We start from the raw sequence: 18,328 nt of genomic DNA, 5'->3' as shown, positions 1-18,328 counted from the left end.
CATTGCATTACATTTGCATGTTTGCATGTTGTTTAGCTAGTTGCATTGCGTGTTTGGACATTGCATGCTTGTATGATAGATTGCATTGCATTTGACATGTTTTGCATCTTAGCCTTATGTTGCATAACTTGAGCCATGTTTGTATACATGCATTGCATTGCTTGGTTTGGGGTGTCAAACTAAGCATGAGGGGTGAGGTGTGTTTGTACTCAAAGTGACAAAACACGTCTCAACCCTTGGGTCACCAATGCCCTTGATCTCAATATGATAGGGTGTTGGCATTCATTTGTTTGTTCCATGCATTTACATTAAGAGGCAAACTTGGCCTCTTAGGCCATCACGCATCAAAATGTATAATTGATGGCCCGAGGGTCGAGGGTCATGCTCCCTTGAGTCCATTGCATGATAGGGAGTGTGGTCATGCTCACATTTGCTTGAGAATTCCATGCCATACACTGCTTGTCCTCTGCTGCTGTCAACTGCAGGATTCTGCAGGAAGAAATAGCCGGCCAGCTACTTGGAGTGCCGACCGACCAAATACAATTAGCCGATGGCTCAACCGATGGTCGATGACCATTCCCTTCGGCCGGTGGTGTTCCCACTTGGTCGGTGATGCTCCCCAGTGTTCAGAGAAGCATCATTGGGACTTACGCAAATTTTCAGAGGAGCACGACAGTGTAAACAGAGGCAACAGTGCTATGGCAGCGAGTTTCCGAGCGGGGCGAGTCAAGCATACATCATTTGCGCATTCCAAGGCAGAGTTACGGCAGTCTCTTTAGCTTCACATTTAAATCATTTTTGTGATTAATTCGTTAATTAATTAGAGGGTCTGTAATAATTAATTAGCTAGGATAGTTGATTCATTATTTGGACTGTATTATTCTTTTGGTCTCTTCGGGCGAGGGCGAATTTGTAATAAGTGTGGGTGAGTGTGTGCATGTTTTCCAACTCCGGCTTCTTTCTCCCTTTTACTTACCTGCTTTCAATGGTTAGTATTAGGTCATATTTAAATTAGCATACCTTATGCTATGCATGCGTGCATCCATACATTTGTCTTGCATGCACCAAGCTCGGCGCATCATACTAACTGCATTGTATTTCAATTCCAAGTTGAATACGTGTTAGTTGTAGCATCATCATATACCATCTTAGAATAGCCGAGCGTATTATAGTTGCACCTTGTATGTGTTGCATTAGCCATTTTAACATAAACTAGGATCATGCATATAATTACTAACTAGCTTCTGTTTTGGCTTGGAGTACTCGGTAAACATTTATGTTTTAGCATCCTTGCATGAGTGTGAGTATTGCCATGATAGCATGCTTACCATGAGACTATGTGCTTACGTGTTATAACTGCCTGAATGCCTGTGGGTGAAGGTTGGGTTACTTAAATTGGAACAATGCATTAAATGCATTGAATGCGAGTTTTAAGCCCACTTGAGGGTGGCAAAATCCATGTCTTAGCCTACTTGCGGGTAGCACCATCAAACCATTTTCAAACAAACAAACATGAAATGTTTTGTTCCAATTTAGGCGACTTAGTCTATACTTGTTGGCTGTGCGTATCACGTAGTAAATCTAGGCTAATAACCAGAATAAGAACGCATAATGTTTTCAAAACAAGATATCATGGTTAGTAGAGACCGATCTTTGATCGGGCGAGCGGGGGTGCTCATAGCTGACCTTCCCCAATCGTACCCAAGTTCCCAAGCCGAGGCAACTTTGGTGATGACGGACACGTGGCCTTAGGCAAACGAGTCAGGGTTTCCTAAATTTTTCCAAAATAAAACATTTAGGTGGCGACTCTGTATCTGGCAAAGCAGTCCATGTTTGGCACTTCTTTCTCAAAAAAATTTGTTTTTCAAAACGATTTGCCAGACTTGGACTCTTTGGTGATTTATCAATCTCACATTGCACATTGTGAGATCAGATTAAGAACCGACACAAAAGGAGTCCAAACTGTAGCATGAGGCCCACGGGCGCGTCTACAGTATTATCATATGCCTAAATCACTTGGGTTGTGGGCACGAAATCTGCTAGTTTCAAACCAATGGCATAAGTTATACGAGACGGACAAACATTCATAGCTGACCCAGTATCGACCAACACCACTGGTACCCATTTTTCTCTACACTCAACAAATATGTACAGAGGTTTGTTGTGTGCTCAGCCTTCTAGTAGCAGTTCTTTGTCGAAAAAGGTTAGGGTTGGGCTAGCACCACCTGGGAAAACTAATCCCACAAGCTGTTCAGGGGTGGTGTCAATGGACAGTTTGGCTTTATCCATTGCTAATAGTACAGCTTGTCGATGCACTCGAGAAGCCATGAGCAGACCCCAGATTGAGATATCTGCTTGGATCTTCTTCAGTTGTTTCAGCACTGCCTCTTTTTCCAACTGCTTCTCTTTCTGCTTCTCAACTTCTCTATCTTTCCTAGAGGCCTCAGCTTGGTCTAAATGTGGGGGCTTGAAATACCGCCCACTTCACGTCATGTGGTCTATCTCTTCAGCATACCATGTGTTGTCTGGCATCCATCCATCCTAGTCCTCATCAGTGTGGGCCAGATATAGATCATCATCCTCCCACCATACACCTCCGGCAACCAACAAATAATTGTCTAGTTTTGTTCTAACCATTCTTATATCAGGAGTATCCCCCGCAGGGTGTTGGGCTTTTCCAGCTTCCTGTTTGTCTTGATCCCTTTCTTACACAAACTGCTTCAACGCAGCTTCTTGTTCGGTGTCCGTAGTACTCACAGTGCTCAATTCTTGAGCTAAATTCATGACGCCGGTGCTTGCTGGCAGTTTCTCATTTTCATCAGCCATTCCGGCCTCTGTAGCAATTCTGGTTCTCTTTTCTTCTGGTTTTGGTTCAATTCCTTCCTCCTGTCAGGTTCATCACTCAAACACCCAGAGTTGTCCGCCGACCCATTCAAATCGAAAAAGTCAATCTGCACATCTCCTTGATGTTGTTCATCATAGAAATGCAGATTGTCTAAGCCCTCCTCTAGCTCAGCCAGATCATCCAAACCTTGTTTCGGGCCATCCTCTCTAACCACATTGACCTCCACTGCAATACCACTTCTGGCTTGATTTGGCCAATCGACACAATGTAGCAGCTCGGATCATACTCCCTCTCAGTCAAATCCTCAGAGCACTCTGGCAGTAGACTTGTACTCTTATTTAAGGCCAGCCTCTCTTCTTCTACCGTTGTCACCACCACAAGTTTTGGTTAAAGTACGGACGTGTCCATCATGCACTAATCTGTGCTTTCAAGGATGAATACTACCGGTTTGGGTAGGTGAGAAGGGGTAATATATGCGCTAGGGTCATAGGGAACGGCCAGTGTATGGATTATGTTTAGATTGTGAGGTGGGGGAACTTAATTGTGGGCCGGGAAAGGGTTGGTAGTCACATTTAGCTTTTGAGGTGGTGCGATCACCTTATTATCAATGAGATCTTGAATCTTATGACGCAGCTTGAAACATTGATCGGTGTCGTGATTGTGCTGCTGGTGAAATGCAAAATACTTGGTTGGGTTATGTTTTGGTGGGAGAGGATCAGGTAGTGGGCGAGGCTCTAATGGCTTGTGGTGCGCCTTTTTGATCAGCACCCTCAGGGCTTGTGATAAAGGCATGTAGAGTGGGGTAACAGTCCTCTGGGATCGGGCCTGGTTGTTTGAAGTTTGTGGGGTTGTACTGGCAAAAGGATTGACGGTTTTGGTTGTGGTGGTGACAACACTTACAGTAGATGGCCGCGCAGTTGTGCTTCCACTAGTGGTTGCATTGGAACTGCACACAAAAGGCCTCTTGGCCTGCTCTTTCTCATCAGTTATCAACCCCTGTTTCATGGTGTCTTCAATCTGAACTCCCATCTCATGGAGCTCGATGAACGTGAACAAGGGTAGGACTATCATTTTTTGTAGGAATTTTCCATGCAGATTACGGACTACCATTCTAATCTAATCTTTCTCTGAAGGTTGTGTAGTCATCATTGAAGCCTTGGCCCTCCATCTTGTTAATAAATCTGAGAAGCCCTCATTTGGCCCCTACCGCGTCGCTTCGAGATCATGGGTTGTGACCTCGATTTGTATGTTGTAGGAGTACTGCGCAATAAAGGCCTCAACCATTTCCTCCAAACTCTACTTCACAGAATCCTCGAGCTTTGCATACCAGATAGTTGTTATTCCAGACAAGGTCCGGCAAAAAAGAGACAACTTTTGAAGTCTGGTAAGGCCCATCAGCCGCAAGATATCGGAGAACAACCGCAGATGAACCATGGGATCTCCAGAGCCATCAAACCGATTGATGTGCGGCATTTTGAATCGATCTGGCAATGTCACCGCAAAGTCGGTATATCCATCTTCAATGTCAAGGATTGAGTTAACACCCTGTGCCCGCTTAAAAATCTTCTCCAGCTTGTTGACCTTAAGTACAATTGGGTCAACTTTAAATTCCAACAGAGCCTCAGTTCGGTACACTGGTGCCTTGGAGGCTTGTGGTGGGATCAGCTCTGTTGGGTTACCCTAATTCTTAGCTTGGGCATTAGCGGTATAGACTGTAGCTACGGGTGCTGGGATGTCCATAGGAGGTGCATGAGATGCAAAAGCCGCTGCCGACTGCGGTTGTTGTTGTTGCAGCCTATTGATGACCTCAGCCTGACGTGCCGTGACCTCGGCCTGACGAGCAGCGTCTTGTTGCATGGTTTCAACTGTTTGTTGAAGGTAGTGGATTAGGTCTTCCATTCTAACCGGGGGATATTGTGCCATTGGAATAGCTGAATAATTTCTTACTGGACTGGATGTAGAAGACTGAGCCTGACTAGATGCAGGTAAACTGAAGAGTATCTGCTGGACTGGTGAATGGTGCCTAACTCTTCTCCATCTGGTAACTGGTGGGAGCGAAGCAAACACAAGTTGTCCCCTAACAAGATCTCCAGATCTGTAAAGCCTCCTGACACGGGTCCAGAGCGCTTGGGGGATATCCGAACTGTCCGAAGCAATTATGTTATACTACCTAGCAAAAAGTAATAAAGCAAAAGAAGCAAAAAAAATCAGAAACCGCACAGCACCTTAGCTCAGATATGAACAACACACAGATGTAATCAAAGCTGTAAGATTGCACTCAACACTAAATTCTGCCCCCCTAAAATTGATACTCAACTTGCAACTGATACGTACGTTCCTATATAGTTTCACAGTAAAACACATACCAGTTAAGTGATAACCAAAACAACCCTATCAGGGGATAGGATTGCCTTATCCTAGTTTCTTCAGGAGCATGGGTTCACTATTCAAACAAAGCCGTTCCACATAATCCTGCATTCGGGTAAGCATCATGTCCTAATTTGGAACAGTCTTTATGGCTTTCGATATGCAACTAGGCCAAATGGTTGAAAAGGGTTCCTTGGCAAGACTACCTAATATATCTCTTACTCCTAACACTGAAAAGTGAAGGGAGGATCAAATGGTACAGCGGTAGTCTAGATCCAAGGGGTGTGTCCCCATCATGGCAGAGCCTGTGACCGGTCAGCCTTTGGCAAGCTTTTCAGGGAAGCCTCCAGAAAACCGTCCAGGAATAGCAGATGGTAAACACAGTGACTTAAACACACCAATGCAAATGCAATGCAAAGAAACATATAAGTGTAGATAAAATTTCATATCATGAATTTCAAGTCAAGTTCTCTAATTTTCCCAGTAGAGTCACCAGAAACTGTAGCTCGACTTTTTCGCGCCTCCCTTTTCGGAAGTTCAAAATAAGGCCTACAGTTCGGACTCCCGCAGCTCTGAATCTGATTCCACAAGTGCAATGCGAAATAGATAATCACCAAAGAGTCCAAATCCGGGAAATCTTTTGGAAAATCGATTTTGAATCAAATTGCCAAAAATGAACTACTTTGCCAGATACAGAGTCGCCACCTAAATATTTTTTGGAAATTTAGGAAACCCATGACTCGTGCCAAAGGCCACGTATCCGTCATCACGAAGATTGTCTCGGCTTGGGAACTTAGGTACGAGAGGGGAAGGTCATGAATTAAGCACCCCCGCTCGCCCGATCAAAGATCGGCCTCTACTAATCTTGATATGATTTTTATCAACATTATATGCTCTTGTTTCAGTTTATTAGGCTAGCATTTACTTTGTGATGCGTGCATACAAGATATAGACTAGTTTGCCCAAATTGGAACAATTCAATTTCATGTTTGCTTTTCGAAAAAGGGTTTGATTTTGCCACATAACAAAGCGGGCTTAAAGTTTGCGAATTTGTCACTTGACAAAGTGGGCTTAAATGTACATTCATTGAATCATTCCAATTCAAGCAACAAGCCTTCATCCACAGGCACTCAAACAGTTTAACAAGTAAGCATTTAGCCTCATGGCAAGCGTGCTAGTCATGGCAGTCACTCACACTCATGCAAGTATGCTAAAGCACTAAAAACTCACTTAGTACTCCAAGCTAAGATAAAACAAAAGAGTTAGAAAAATATGCATGACACCTAACTATACAAGATGGCTAATGCAACACATGCAATAATACAACTAAAATAGGCTCGGCTACTTAAACATGTTATTTGCAACAATTTTATAGCATGCGTTTAAACACGTATTCAATGAGGTAATAAACGACAATGCGAGTTTGACTGATGAACCGAGCCTCAATGTATGCAAGACAAATGAATGGATAAAAACATGCGATATGCTAATTGAAACGTGATGCCCCTAACCTAACCATCAAAAGCGGATAAATAAAAAGGAGAAAGACGTGGGGTTGGAAGACATACACATTATTACAACATTGATGCCCTCGCTCAGGAGGGTCCGAATGAATAAACTAGCTAAGCTAAACTACTTAACTAATTATTACAAAACTTGAATAAATAAGCTAGCTGTCTAAGCTAATTAAATAGTACGACAATTAAATAATTAATTATGTTAAGCTAATTAATTAAATAACAATAATGAACTAATTTAATTAACTACTTTAAGCTAATTAAATAAGTACAATACGAAGCTAATTAGCTAACTATTTTAACTAATTAATTACAAAGCAACTAATTAAACTAGTTAACTAATTAATTACAACATGAATTAACTATCGCTAACTGGTCCCTAGAACGAGGGAGGCCCAATGCATGCTTGGTTTCCACCTGAAGAACGTCCACTGTTTGCTCCCAAAGGCCTTTATTGCACAACCCTTGCACTGGTTTTCTTCTTCCAGATCAACTCTGCTCTACTTTATAAACATTCTGCTCAAAATTCACTGGTGGCCGGCCGGCCACCAGTAAGGGGTTGCCGTCCAACAGTGATGGCCTACGGACCAGAAGCAGTGATCGGGCGGCCACTGATGATGCATCATTTCTTGCTGCAACATAGAGCAAACAGAGCAAAGAGAGGGTATTCTCATAAGTTGTTTGTACAATGTATCCCTCCTTATCATCAAAACAAGCTAAAATGAGTGATACACTTGGTTTAAAGACTATCAATCAAGCAATTTCATTGCATGATGGCTAAAAAACCAAGGTGTACAAGTTAATAAATGCGCAAACAAGACGCCAAACCTTCACCCTATCATGCATGATCAAGGGCAATGGTGACCTTAGAAAAATTGGCACATTTCGTCACTTTGAGTATGAAATGCCCCAATTTTTCTTGTGTTCAATTAACGTCCGATTCAACACACCAAAACACAACCAAATTCTTATCTTGCACAATTTTAGTTTCCATTTTTGGTTACTTATTTTAATTACCCTTCCATTCTTTAACCAATTAAGTCCATTGGTGAATTAAGTCCTCTAAAAGAGAAGGAAGTGTTAAACAAAGGGTAGTCTAAGGCAAGAGAGAGGTGTCATGCCATTGATAATGAACCACCAAAAGAGGATTAAACAATTAAGCATGAACCTCAATCTCAAGCTTAAACAATCCTAAGATTGAAACAACCCTCAAAGCAAACAAAGAGTCAAGAAATGAGGGAGGTTACAGAGATTATGCTTGCTGAAATTAAGTGAGAAAAGCGCTAAAACAATGCAATCAACTCAAACAAGTGGTGTCTAAAGGCCTAAAACACCAAGCTTGTGAGGACACCTACACCAGAAGCATGCAAAATAAGACTCAAATGCAACAACCAGCCAAAAATAGAGGAAAAACAGTCCAAAACAGAGGTTAAAACATGCTGGAATTGAGCAATAAAAGGCTAGAAAAATAAGCTAACACATAGAGCTATCTAGGCTAGCAAACAAGGCACAAAGAGAGGAGGCTAACCCCTCCAAATTTGGACTTCAAAACACGATTTTCACCACTAAAAATACTCTGAAATTCAATGTTCAAAAGCCCAAAAAATGATGGTTTGAAAGTGGTAAACAAATATGGAAAGGCCTTACAAACAAGGAAGAAATAAGGGTGAACCACCCCCTGACCTTAAATGGCCTAAAATCACAAATTCCAGCCCACAAAAATAGAGTTTTATAGCCCAAAAACAACCCAAAATCAGTGGAAAAGATAAGAAAACAAGTATGCAAAGCAAGTTTAAAACGCAAGTATTATACCTTTTGAAGCAAAGACCAATTTTAGACAACAATTTAAGCCAAGACCACCTTCTAGAGCTCCAAGAAGGCCTCAAGGAACCTTAGCTCAAAGATGAACAACTTTGGTTAAGGAGCTGTAAGCAAAAGTGTGGTGTATCTAAGCTATTATGCACAAACTTGCAAGAGAAAGAGAGAGAGAAATATATATATATATATATATAGAGAGAGAGAGAGATAATTTTTTCTCCCAAAATTCTAACCCTCAAAAATGGGAGAGGAGACCCCTTACATATAGAAAAACATGCATTTGGCTGAGATACATCCCTCCATACACGTGTAGGGAGATGCAGCCAATTGTGATAACAGTTGGAACAACTGTCAACAAAATATCTGAAAAAAGACACTGATGGCCGGGAGGCCACCAATAATGGCCTGCAGGTCCCAGGGTCTTGAGTTTTGAAGCACTAAGGTTTTGGTCCAAAACAAGGCATAGAATGGATAAGGTTTAAAGGGTCAAAGACATGGCATTTCACCGAGGACTTCAGGCACTAAAACGAGCACATGCAATCATAATCATCGAGTACACAACCGATGACGTCCAAGTCTTGGGGTCGGTCAAAAATGGGGTGTCTACAGCTGTCCTTTGTGCTTTATCTGATTTCCTTTTTATAGCTACTTGGTTCTCATTGTTATCGTCTATTTCCCTTCTGATCGGAAGGTTCTGTCCTTATCAGAGTCACTTGGGCAAGTTGCCAACTTGCTTTTGTTATTGATCGTCGGATCCATGCTCATCAGATAGTGAAAATGATGTTAGATCATAGTGGCCAAGTTGCATTGCATGATGATCGTTGGATAGAGAATGATCAAACGACTCTCTTGTCTGTTAGATTTAGTCTATTCCGTAGCTCTTTTGCTATTAACTTTTATCAATTAGATTGGGACATAATCTAGCGATCTGTGTTACTTGTAATGATATTGCTTTTAGAAGAATTATTAGCCCTGTTTGGTAGAGCTGTGGGAAAGTGCTTATAGCTTATGCCTAAACAGCTTATCGCTTATAACTTTCAGCTTAAGCTGATTTCCAGCTTATTCTTAAAGCATCTCCTGCCCCACTCAAAGAATAAGTTGATTTATGACTTCCACAAAGCTATAAGCTATAAGCTATAAGCTAAACCAAACACATCAAAATAACTTAAATTAAGCTGAAAACTGAAATAAACTGTAAATAATTTCTGCCAAACAGGCACAATATCTTTTATCCTCAGAACCTTACGCCCTAGCTTAAGATCCATTTTGGGCTAACACTCTTTTTGGGCCCTATTGTCTTTCGGGCGTTGCCTTAGTTGGATTGGGATATATTCAATGTGTAAGAATTGCAGGATATATATGTCAGGAATTAAAACACTGTAATAATTTGATTAAACTAAACAATTAAAATAGATTTAAATCACTACTACAAAAATAATTAAAGATCATATTTTGATAAATAAAAATATCTTATTTTTATTAAAAGTGTGATGAAAAAAAATTAAATTGATATTTTAATCACAATTAATTTGATTAAGTGTGATAATATTTACTTTTTATGTCATTTTTTAATTAAATATGATTATATATATATTAATCACACTTTCTAATTAATATGTCCTTAATTATATTTATCATTATATATATATATATATTTTAATCACAGACTCTTTCTTTCCATTTCTCCTTGCCTCACTTTCTAATTCATTAGCCCTAGTTTAGTTTTCTTAGTTTGCTATCTATGAAACAACCATATCTCTGGTCTCTGGAATCACCTCTCTCTCTCTCTCTCTCTCTCTATTTATATATATCGTAACCTTTTCTAAAAACATCTTCACAGGCATGGCCAAATCAGATCTCCTAAACATTCAACCCCAAATGGTACGATCAATTATCCCTAAATTCAACTTCAATTCCTTATCAATTTGATTGATTTCGATTTTGATGTTTATGATTTTGTTGATTAGATTTCTAATTATGTTGTGTTATTGTTGTTTGTGTTTAGGGTGAGAGAGAGGAAGAAGAAAGGTTGAAGTATTTGGAGTTCGTGCAAGTTGCTACAATTCACGTTTTGATGTGCTTGGCGAGGTTGTATGACTATGCCAAGGACAACTATGGGCCTCTGAAGCCTAGTGTTGAGATCGTTGAAGGCACCGTCAAAGGCACCATCAAGACTGTCGTTGGCCCTGTCTACGATAAGTTCCATGACGTCCCTATCGAACTCCTCAAGTTCGTCGATCGCAAGGTTCGTGATTTGCCTTCTTTTTTTTTTTGATTCTGTGTTGGTATGATCGATTCTGGATAATTGGAGAATTATATTAATGCCTAATATCTTGTTACGAATAATAGGATTGATTATGATGATGATGATCATTTAAAAAAGTTGAAGTTTATGTTGCTATTTAGCCAGCATAGAATTCATGCCCTTTGTCAGGGATTTGAGGTTCTAATTCAAATTTTGATTAACGATTGTCTCCGAGTTGAATTTTCATTCATTGCTAATTCAACATAGAATCTTACCAACACAAGAGGATGATATATATTTGAATGTGGTTAACCTAGGAAGTATAGACACATATATGGGACATGGAAATTTTTTAAAATTTATGTCACCCACATGGTTCGGGCATGTCACACACAATTGAATGTTGATATTATATTATATAGTTACATATGTAAGTAGATATTGCATCTAACAATCATATATAATTGCATCATTTTCTTATCCCCTGCCATCTACTTGTACTTCTTTTTTATTTTCCAACTGTTATATACATTGCATATTTTTAAGAATTGTACATTTTTTAAGAGTACAAGATATTTATGTCAAATGCTTTAATTTTGAATATCATACGTTAGCAAATGTACAAGAAGTGCTAATCTCATGTTTATATTTTAGTGATACACATGCCCAAGAAGAGACGGACATGTCGCAAAATGAGTGTCGGATACATATTCAAAATTAAGATTTTTTTTTATTTTGAAAAAAAATTATGAACACATAAAAAACATTGTCCAATATGTGCCCAACATGGACACGTCACTTTCTTAGAAGTGTTCGTACTTCTGAGGTTAAGTCATGTTCTGCAAGATACTCATATTGATAAATTCCACCTTCTTTGAAGTGTTCGTGCTTCTGAGATTGAGTCATGTTCTGCAAGATACTCGTATTGATAAATTGACAATTATTAGATTGTATAGTTGTTACAAGATCCAAATATTACTTTACTTAAATGATCAAACATGATAACAAGTTCATAATATTTGGGAGCCAAAAACTGAGATTATGGTTACTTTGGAAAGGTCAAAGACCAAAGCTTTGTTACACAATTATTGTTACATTGAAAATTTGCTTATTATATTGCCTTACATTAAGGCCAATGCATTAGTTAGTAAATTTACGTGATCAACCTTTTGATGTGTGTGAATAGAAACAGAAGGAGCCTATTTCTGCAGTTGCTTCTATTGCTATGATTGCTTGGCTTACAATGATAATATTAGAGCTAAACCCCTTTTCATTTGGCTGGGGTGATTTGAAGAGAAAATAAAATAAAATAGTATCTTCTCCTAAATTACTCTTTTGGATGAGAGATTTGGAGAGGAAAGAAAGGGAGTTAATAATTACTACTTTTGGCCTTCATTTTTTTGCATAAAGATTATTTTTGTGGAACTATTGGAACTGGTCTTTGTTATTATGATTGAAGATCAACAGTAAAGAAAAAAATTGGAGCATCGATTACCTATGCGGTGAAGCTTGCAGATATATATTTTCATCGCCTGCTGCATCATCGACCATAAAAAGTCTGATCTATATTTCTCTCACTCTCTGGTTTTTTGTCAACATGGAGACTTCCAGTCTCAATCCTTAAAGAGGCACCCCTATTTGATCTATTAATTGTTTCTTTCTTCTTTGTAGTAGGTTCAAACACTCTTTGAGTGTTGGAGCTTATTATCTCTAGTTTGAGTGTGGTGAGTTTACAAATTGAGGGTCGAGTGATGGGGAGCAGACACTTTTTAGTGATATTTTTATGCCTAATTATTTGTTGTGCAGGTTGACAAGCTGGCCTACCTTTAGGAATGGAGGGATGAGTGTTTGTGGGTATATATTTAGATATATGTGTGAGTGTGTAAGGCTATAGGCCTAGTGATGTGAGTTACCATATTGTTATTCTAAGTGTTTATATGCAGGTACTTAAATATGCTGGTACTTTTGTTAAGGGAGTCCATTGTTATGAGTCAAGTGTTGGGAGCTCTAAATTTTTGGAGTGTTTTTTTCTTTTCATTCCCTTACTTGCTTTTGTTGCTGAGTGTGTGCATGCACATTTTTTCTGTTCCTCATCTATTGTTTTCTTTATACCATGGATTTGATCTTGGCTCTTGCAAATGATTATTTTTGTTGCAATTTCTTACCTTTTTGTTTCTTGTGTAGTGGTGTAAGGCCTTTTGGTGTTTGACTGCTAGTTGCTGGCTTTCATGACAAAGGTCCACAACTATATTGGGTATGTCATTTGGGTCCTCATTTGATATTGACCTTAATTGTGTTGGAGTTGCCTAGCTGATTCATTCATTTTCATTTATGGTTGGATTACCTTCTTTATTTTTATACTTGGATGGATAACCAGCCCAACTTTCGAAGATTTTGGGATATAGCTTGTTCTATTAGATTATTTTTTAATGTGGGTTGGGATATCTCTAATCAAAGGCTATCCAATTTTTATTCTTCTTTCACATGTGCCACTACCCAGAAATTATTTTGTAGTCAAAGTGCGTAAAGCATAATAACCACATTATCTCAATTATTTCCAAACACACATCTTTGTGAATTTCTTGCCTTTATTTTGCCTTTAGCCCAAAATTATTTCTAAAGAAGAGGCAAATTTTGCCTCTAAATTAATTTGTGCTTTCATTTTTTAGATCAAAAATTGTTTGGAGAGATGCAAAATATAGTCAAAGAATTCAATAATTTTGTGCTTCAAATTTTTTCATTTTTTAATATATGTAATCATAGTTAAATTTTTTATTTTTATTTTTTATTAATTCCTTTGTATGTACTTTTGAACATTCAACTTTCATTTATGAAATATAACATTATTCCATTCAATATGTGATTGTGATTGAAAGGATAATATATAGTGTGTATTACATTCTTCAAATGCGTACAAAAATAATATTGATTATTCTTCAAATATATTGAACCCTTTTTTATCACACGCATTAACTGTGATGAGAAATGCATATAACGTGTAATCTTATTTCATTATTAATCACATGTTTTATTAGATATTAATCACGTTTAAAATATTTATTATCACAGGTTTTATTAGTTATACATCACACATAAAAAGTGTGATCTAAATGTTTATTATCACACTTAAAAAGTGTGATCTAAATATTTATTATTACACACATAACGTGTGATGAAATCATCTTTTAATAATACTCAAAACGTGTGATTAAAAATGACTCTTTTTAATCACTCTTAAAGATCACACTTTCGTGTGATTAAATAACATACATCACACATAAAAAATGTGATCTATTTATGATTTTGTTGTAGTTAGGCCAAGTTTGGCATGATTGAAAAAAGACAAAAAGTCAAAAAGTCACTATCCTATTTAAGTCACATCATCTTATTTAAGTCACATCACCTCTCTAACACATCACTTCAAACCCAACCCAAACCCAACCCATAGTTCATAAAAAATCAAAAAGTACACTTATTTAGTCTTCCCAAACTAGGACTTAATATATACCATTTAATCTCGTCATCACTATGAGATATTAAGGAATGGTCTTCACAATTGGAAAATCTTAACAGCGACTCTTCCCCCCCTTCTCCTAATCTTTATGTTGTCTTTGAATGGGGCTGACAACCTTTTGACCCACTTATATAAAAATATATATAAACCCTAATAAGATAGGAGAAGGGACCGGACCTAAATAAAATAATCATAAGGCCCTCCCATTAAGGAGCCCAAATAACTTGGAATAGGCATTACACCTCCATACCACATAGCTACATAAAATAATAAATACACTAAGATGGACCATGATCTAAAACCGTATGGATCACTATACCAATTTTGGGCTCATACTAGTCAATCCGTCTTAATCACTTTCAACCCATTTTTCATTGTGACAATTTGTTTTGGGTGACCGCTCAAACAGTGGAAAGACTGCTCGAGCGGAGCTAAGGTGCTCCCAGTAGTTTGTTTTACAGGTCGAGGGAACAAGTGGTCACTCTAGCGAAGATGAGAGGGTTCTCAGTATCTCATTTTGCAGGTAGGGATACTGAGAAATCTCATTTACCGCTCGAGTGGTCTGCGCGATATCAGTCACTTAAAAAGTGACTTTTAGATCATTTTCTTCACTTATTCTTTTCTCTCTTCTTTCGTCTCTCTCTAGCTCCAAAACCATTAGCTACTTCTCTCTAGAAATCTTCCATTTCTACTTAGATTCACAAACCCATTGGTTGATAAAGTTGAAGTTTAAGTAAGGACTAAGCTTTCTACTGATTGGATTGGGATTTCGCGAAGAGTTTGTTGATTATCTATCTTTTTGGTCTTGAAATTTAAGGTATGACTACTTTTAACTTTGTATCTCTTTGATTTGGAAATGATTATTTGGCGTTGCCGTGACATTGTTGAGTTGATGGATGCTGAAGTTATAAAATGAAGTTTTTCTTTCAAAAATAGTATTTTCCCTACAATTTTCTTAAGATTTCTACTTTTAGCCATGGATTATGGAAGTTTTTGATGAAAACTAATATTATATATAGTGGAGGGGAAAAAGGCCCAAATCTTATAAAAACCCTAATTTTGAAATTTTAGAAATGATGTAATAAAGTGAAATTGACTCTTAATTCTTTAGATTGATGATTGGCTTACGATAATAAAGATGTATTTGAATGGAGAATTGTAAATCTGAAATCTTCTTGAGATATTGGATATCCTCACTTTATTTTTGCCATAATTGCTTGGATGTGAAAGATTACTTTTAATTTAATGAATGTATGAATACTTGGAAACTTCAGAAAAATTGTTATGGGGGGAGGTAAATAGCATGTGAGTCCGGGTAGAGAGTCAGTTTTTAGAAAAATAGTTGTGTTGTGTTGGTACCCGCGTAGGGAAATTTAGGTGCCCAATTGCCCTGTCTTGAACTTATCACCGGACGGATATGGGAAACATTTTTGGGTGTCCTCTAGTCCTGCCGTGTTGTAGTTGGTAAAAGTGGAAAAAGAGATGATTTTAGGTGTCCATTTCCAGCTGTATTAACAACCGACAAATGTGGGAATATTTTGGTTACGAACCTAGTTATATGTATGTATAGGGACTCTCCTTAAGGACTTAATGGCTTTTTTACCCTCAGTTTGGAATTATCAAATTTTATGGAAATGGTGGATTCTTGTATTCCCTTTTATAATAACACTAATAGTTGAATTAAATATGTTTTGGGTTGTGATGATGATGCCATATGGATCTCTAAATAACTAGATACTTTGTTAAAAGTTTTTCTAATGGGTATCTTGCTCATTCCTATCTAACATTTTAGGACTTGTGGCCACCGCCCCAATGAGAAGGAGGTGGAAGTTTTGTGTTGACCGGAGCGTGAACTCTCATTGATGTATTTTGTGGGAGCTCTAAGCATTATTGTTTTGGGACCGTGAGACCATTTTGTTGTAACAAGGCATGGCCTTGATATTTGTGAGCCACTGCGGCATTTTGTATTAACTCCTCTAACTTCTTGAACTATGCTAATGTTGATGTAACTAAGAACTGAACATGGAAATTTGTATTTTTGAAGTAATAGTTCAATGAGAAAGAGGGTACTGGATTAATGTTGTTGGTTGGTGATGAATGGATTAACATTTATTATATTGTGAGTAATGTTTTATGATTAATAATTTGGGGGTGTTACAAATTGGTATTAGAGCTAACCAGGTTTAAATACCTTGTGTTCGTGGGAAGTGGCTAGAAGCATAACGGGTTTGCCATGCTAGGCAAGGATGTTAATTTCTTAACATGATTATGTTTTTATGTGACTATGTGTGTATGGGATCAAACTTCTAGGATACAACTTGGATTCACTGCACTCATTGAAGTCCTTTTGGAACGGCACTTGACCAATACTTTTTCCACTTGGAAATCTTTGAGCATTGTGGAACTTGTTGATATCTTAGAGGGATGGTTCGTATGTGCTCTATGTGACAAGGTGCTTATGTGGTTTGCTCTATGTGATTTAAATGTATGTATGGTCTCATGCTAGTGCATGTGGTACGGGTGAGATTGTGGAAAGGTGAGTCACGAATTTAATTCTATCTCTATTTCTTATAGGATGTCAGGACGTGGTAGAGGTTGTGGTACACCTCGTCGGGATTGTCAGGATATTCCGGCTCCGACAGAGATCCCTCATTAAGAAGATTATGGCCGTCCAACCGGTCCAAGATGCAATAGAGGTTTTGGCCTGAGAGATGACAAGGGCTCTTAGAGAGTACATGGACATATTAAGAGCCGAACAAGTGGCTAGGAACGTAGAAAGAGAGACTAGAACTACTTTTCTGAAGAAGTAATTCTTCCGTTCCAACCCCACCGAGTTTAGTGGCGGTCCCGACCTTATGAAAGTAGATGAGTGGTTAGAATAGGTAGTCAAATCTTTTGAGATCTTGGACATTCATGAGGGTGAGCTTCAGGTGGCATTGGCAGCCTATCAATTAAAAGGGGAGGTCGGGCAGTGGTGGAAGTATGCCAAGAATCGAATTGAGCACACCTAGGAGGCATTTTGTGACACTCCAAATTTTGGAAACATCGATAATATAATACAACGATACACCGGGGTTTAACTAGTGGATACACAACATTTTTAAGCACAAAATACAAATAATTACACTAAAAGAAAATATTAATAATAGTTATAGATAAAATTCTTCAAGCCTTTAAATATAGATCAGTTTCTTAATACAAAAAGATTATCCAAAATACAGGAAATATAAAATCTAATCTCTAAGGCAGCCATGGTTCCTCAAAGCTTTTAGGGATTCCGTTCTTGGTGTAAAACTCGCCTTCACTTGGCGTAAAACGCCATGAGCTTGAAATGCCCAGTAAACACACACACCCTGTCCATTTTTCCATTCCAAATACACAAGTAAAATAACGGCATAATCATAACATACAGCAAAAACAATAATTAAGCAAAGCTTATAATAAATTTCAGTTCTCATGAATAACAGTCAATTTATATATATATATATATATAGGAGATATTTGTATTTATTAGCATATAATAATAGGCACAAGTACATTAATTAATAAAATATTACAATTAAAGTTTGGAATAAAATAAAATAGAAGTATATAGGGACCAAGTCTAAATTTATGAAACCTTGATATTTATTATTAATATATTAACATTAGAAAACAGTTAAAATAATAAATTCAGGTCTCGTTAAATTAAAGTGCAAAGAAATGCGAGAAACCGAGTGAAAATGGCATTATCGGGAATTAAGATTTTAAAGTAATTAATCTATAAGTATAAGGTCTAATAATTAATACCAGGGCTTTAAAGGTGATTATTAATCTACTGAGATCAATTAGGGTTTACTCAAGTTAATCCGCAATGCTTCCCGATTCTAGGGTTTAAAATGCAATTAAGCGAAAATTCAAGGGCTTTATTGAAATAAGCTCAAGGTTAGGGATTTAATGGTAATTACAAAAATTAGGGTCTCTACACATTTACACACCCCTTTCAGGAGAAATTTTAGGTTTCAAAGCAAAATCAAAATCTC

General features: G+C 37.8%; 1 protein-coding gene across 5 annotated transcripts in view; it reads left to right on the top strand.

Moving 5' to 3' along the window:
• Positions 1 to 10,233: 10,233 nt before the first annotated feature.
• The window catches only part of LOC145804392 (stress-related protein-like), a 38,415-nt gene continuing 30,320 nt past the window's right edge, over positions 10,234 to 18,328 (top strand). For 3 of the 5 annotated variants that reach the window (XR_014346020.1, XR_014346019.1, XM_082898117.1), the window contains exons 1-3: positions 10,234 to 10,428; positions 10,553 to 10,792; positions 12,977 to 13,046. Coding sequence is in view for 3 of the 5 variants with exons in the window: in XM_082898117.1 (XP_082754243.1) it covers positions 10,390 to 10,428; positions 10,553 to 10,792; positions 12,977 to 13,024 (327 nt within the window). In the remaining 2 variants the exon portion in view is untranslated. Of the gene's footprint in view, positions 10,429 to 10,552; positions 10,793 to 12,598; positions 12,830 to 12,976; positions 13,047 to 16,098; positions 16,385 to 18,328 lie in introns of those variants that run through there. The other 2 variants (XM_082898116.1, XM_082898119.1) reach the window with 2 other exon arrangements.

The sequence above is a fragment of the Camellia sinensis genome, chromosome 12 (genome assembly GCF_055761805.1).
Source record: "Camellia sinensis isolate YWXY chromosome 12, ASM5576180v1, whole genome shotgun sequence".
In the NCBI taxonomy this organism is placed as follows: domain Eukaryota; kingdom Viridiplantae; phylum Streptophyta; class Magnoliopsida; order Ericales; family Theaceae; genus Camellia; species Camellia sinensis.
Note: the sequence above shows the minus strand (reverse complement) of the source record. Positions and strands in the feature narration are given on the sequence as shown.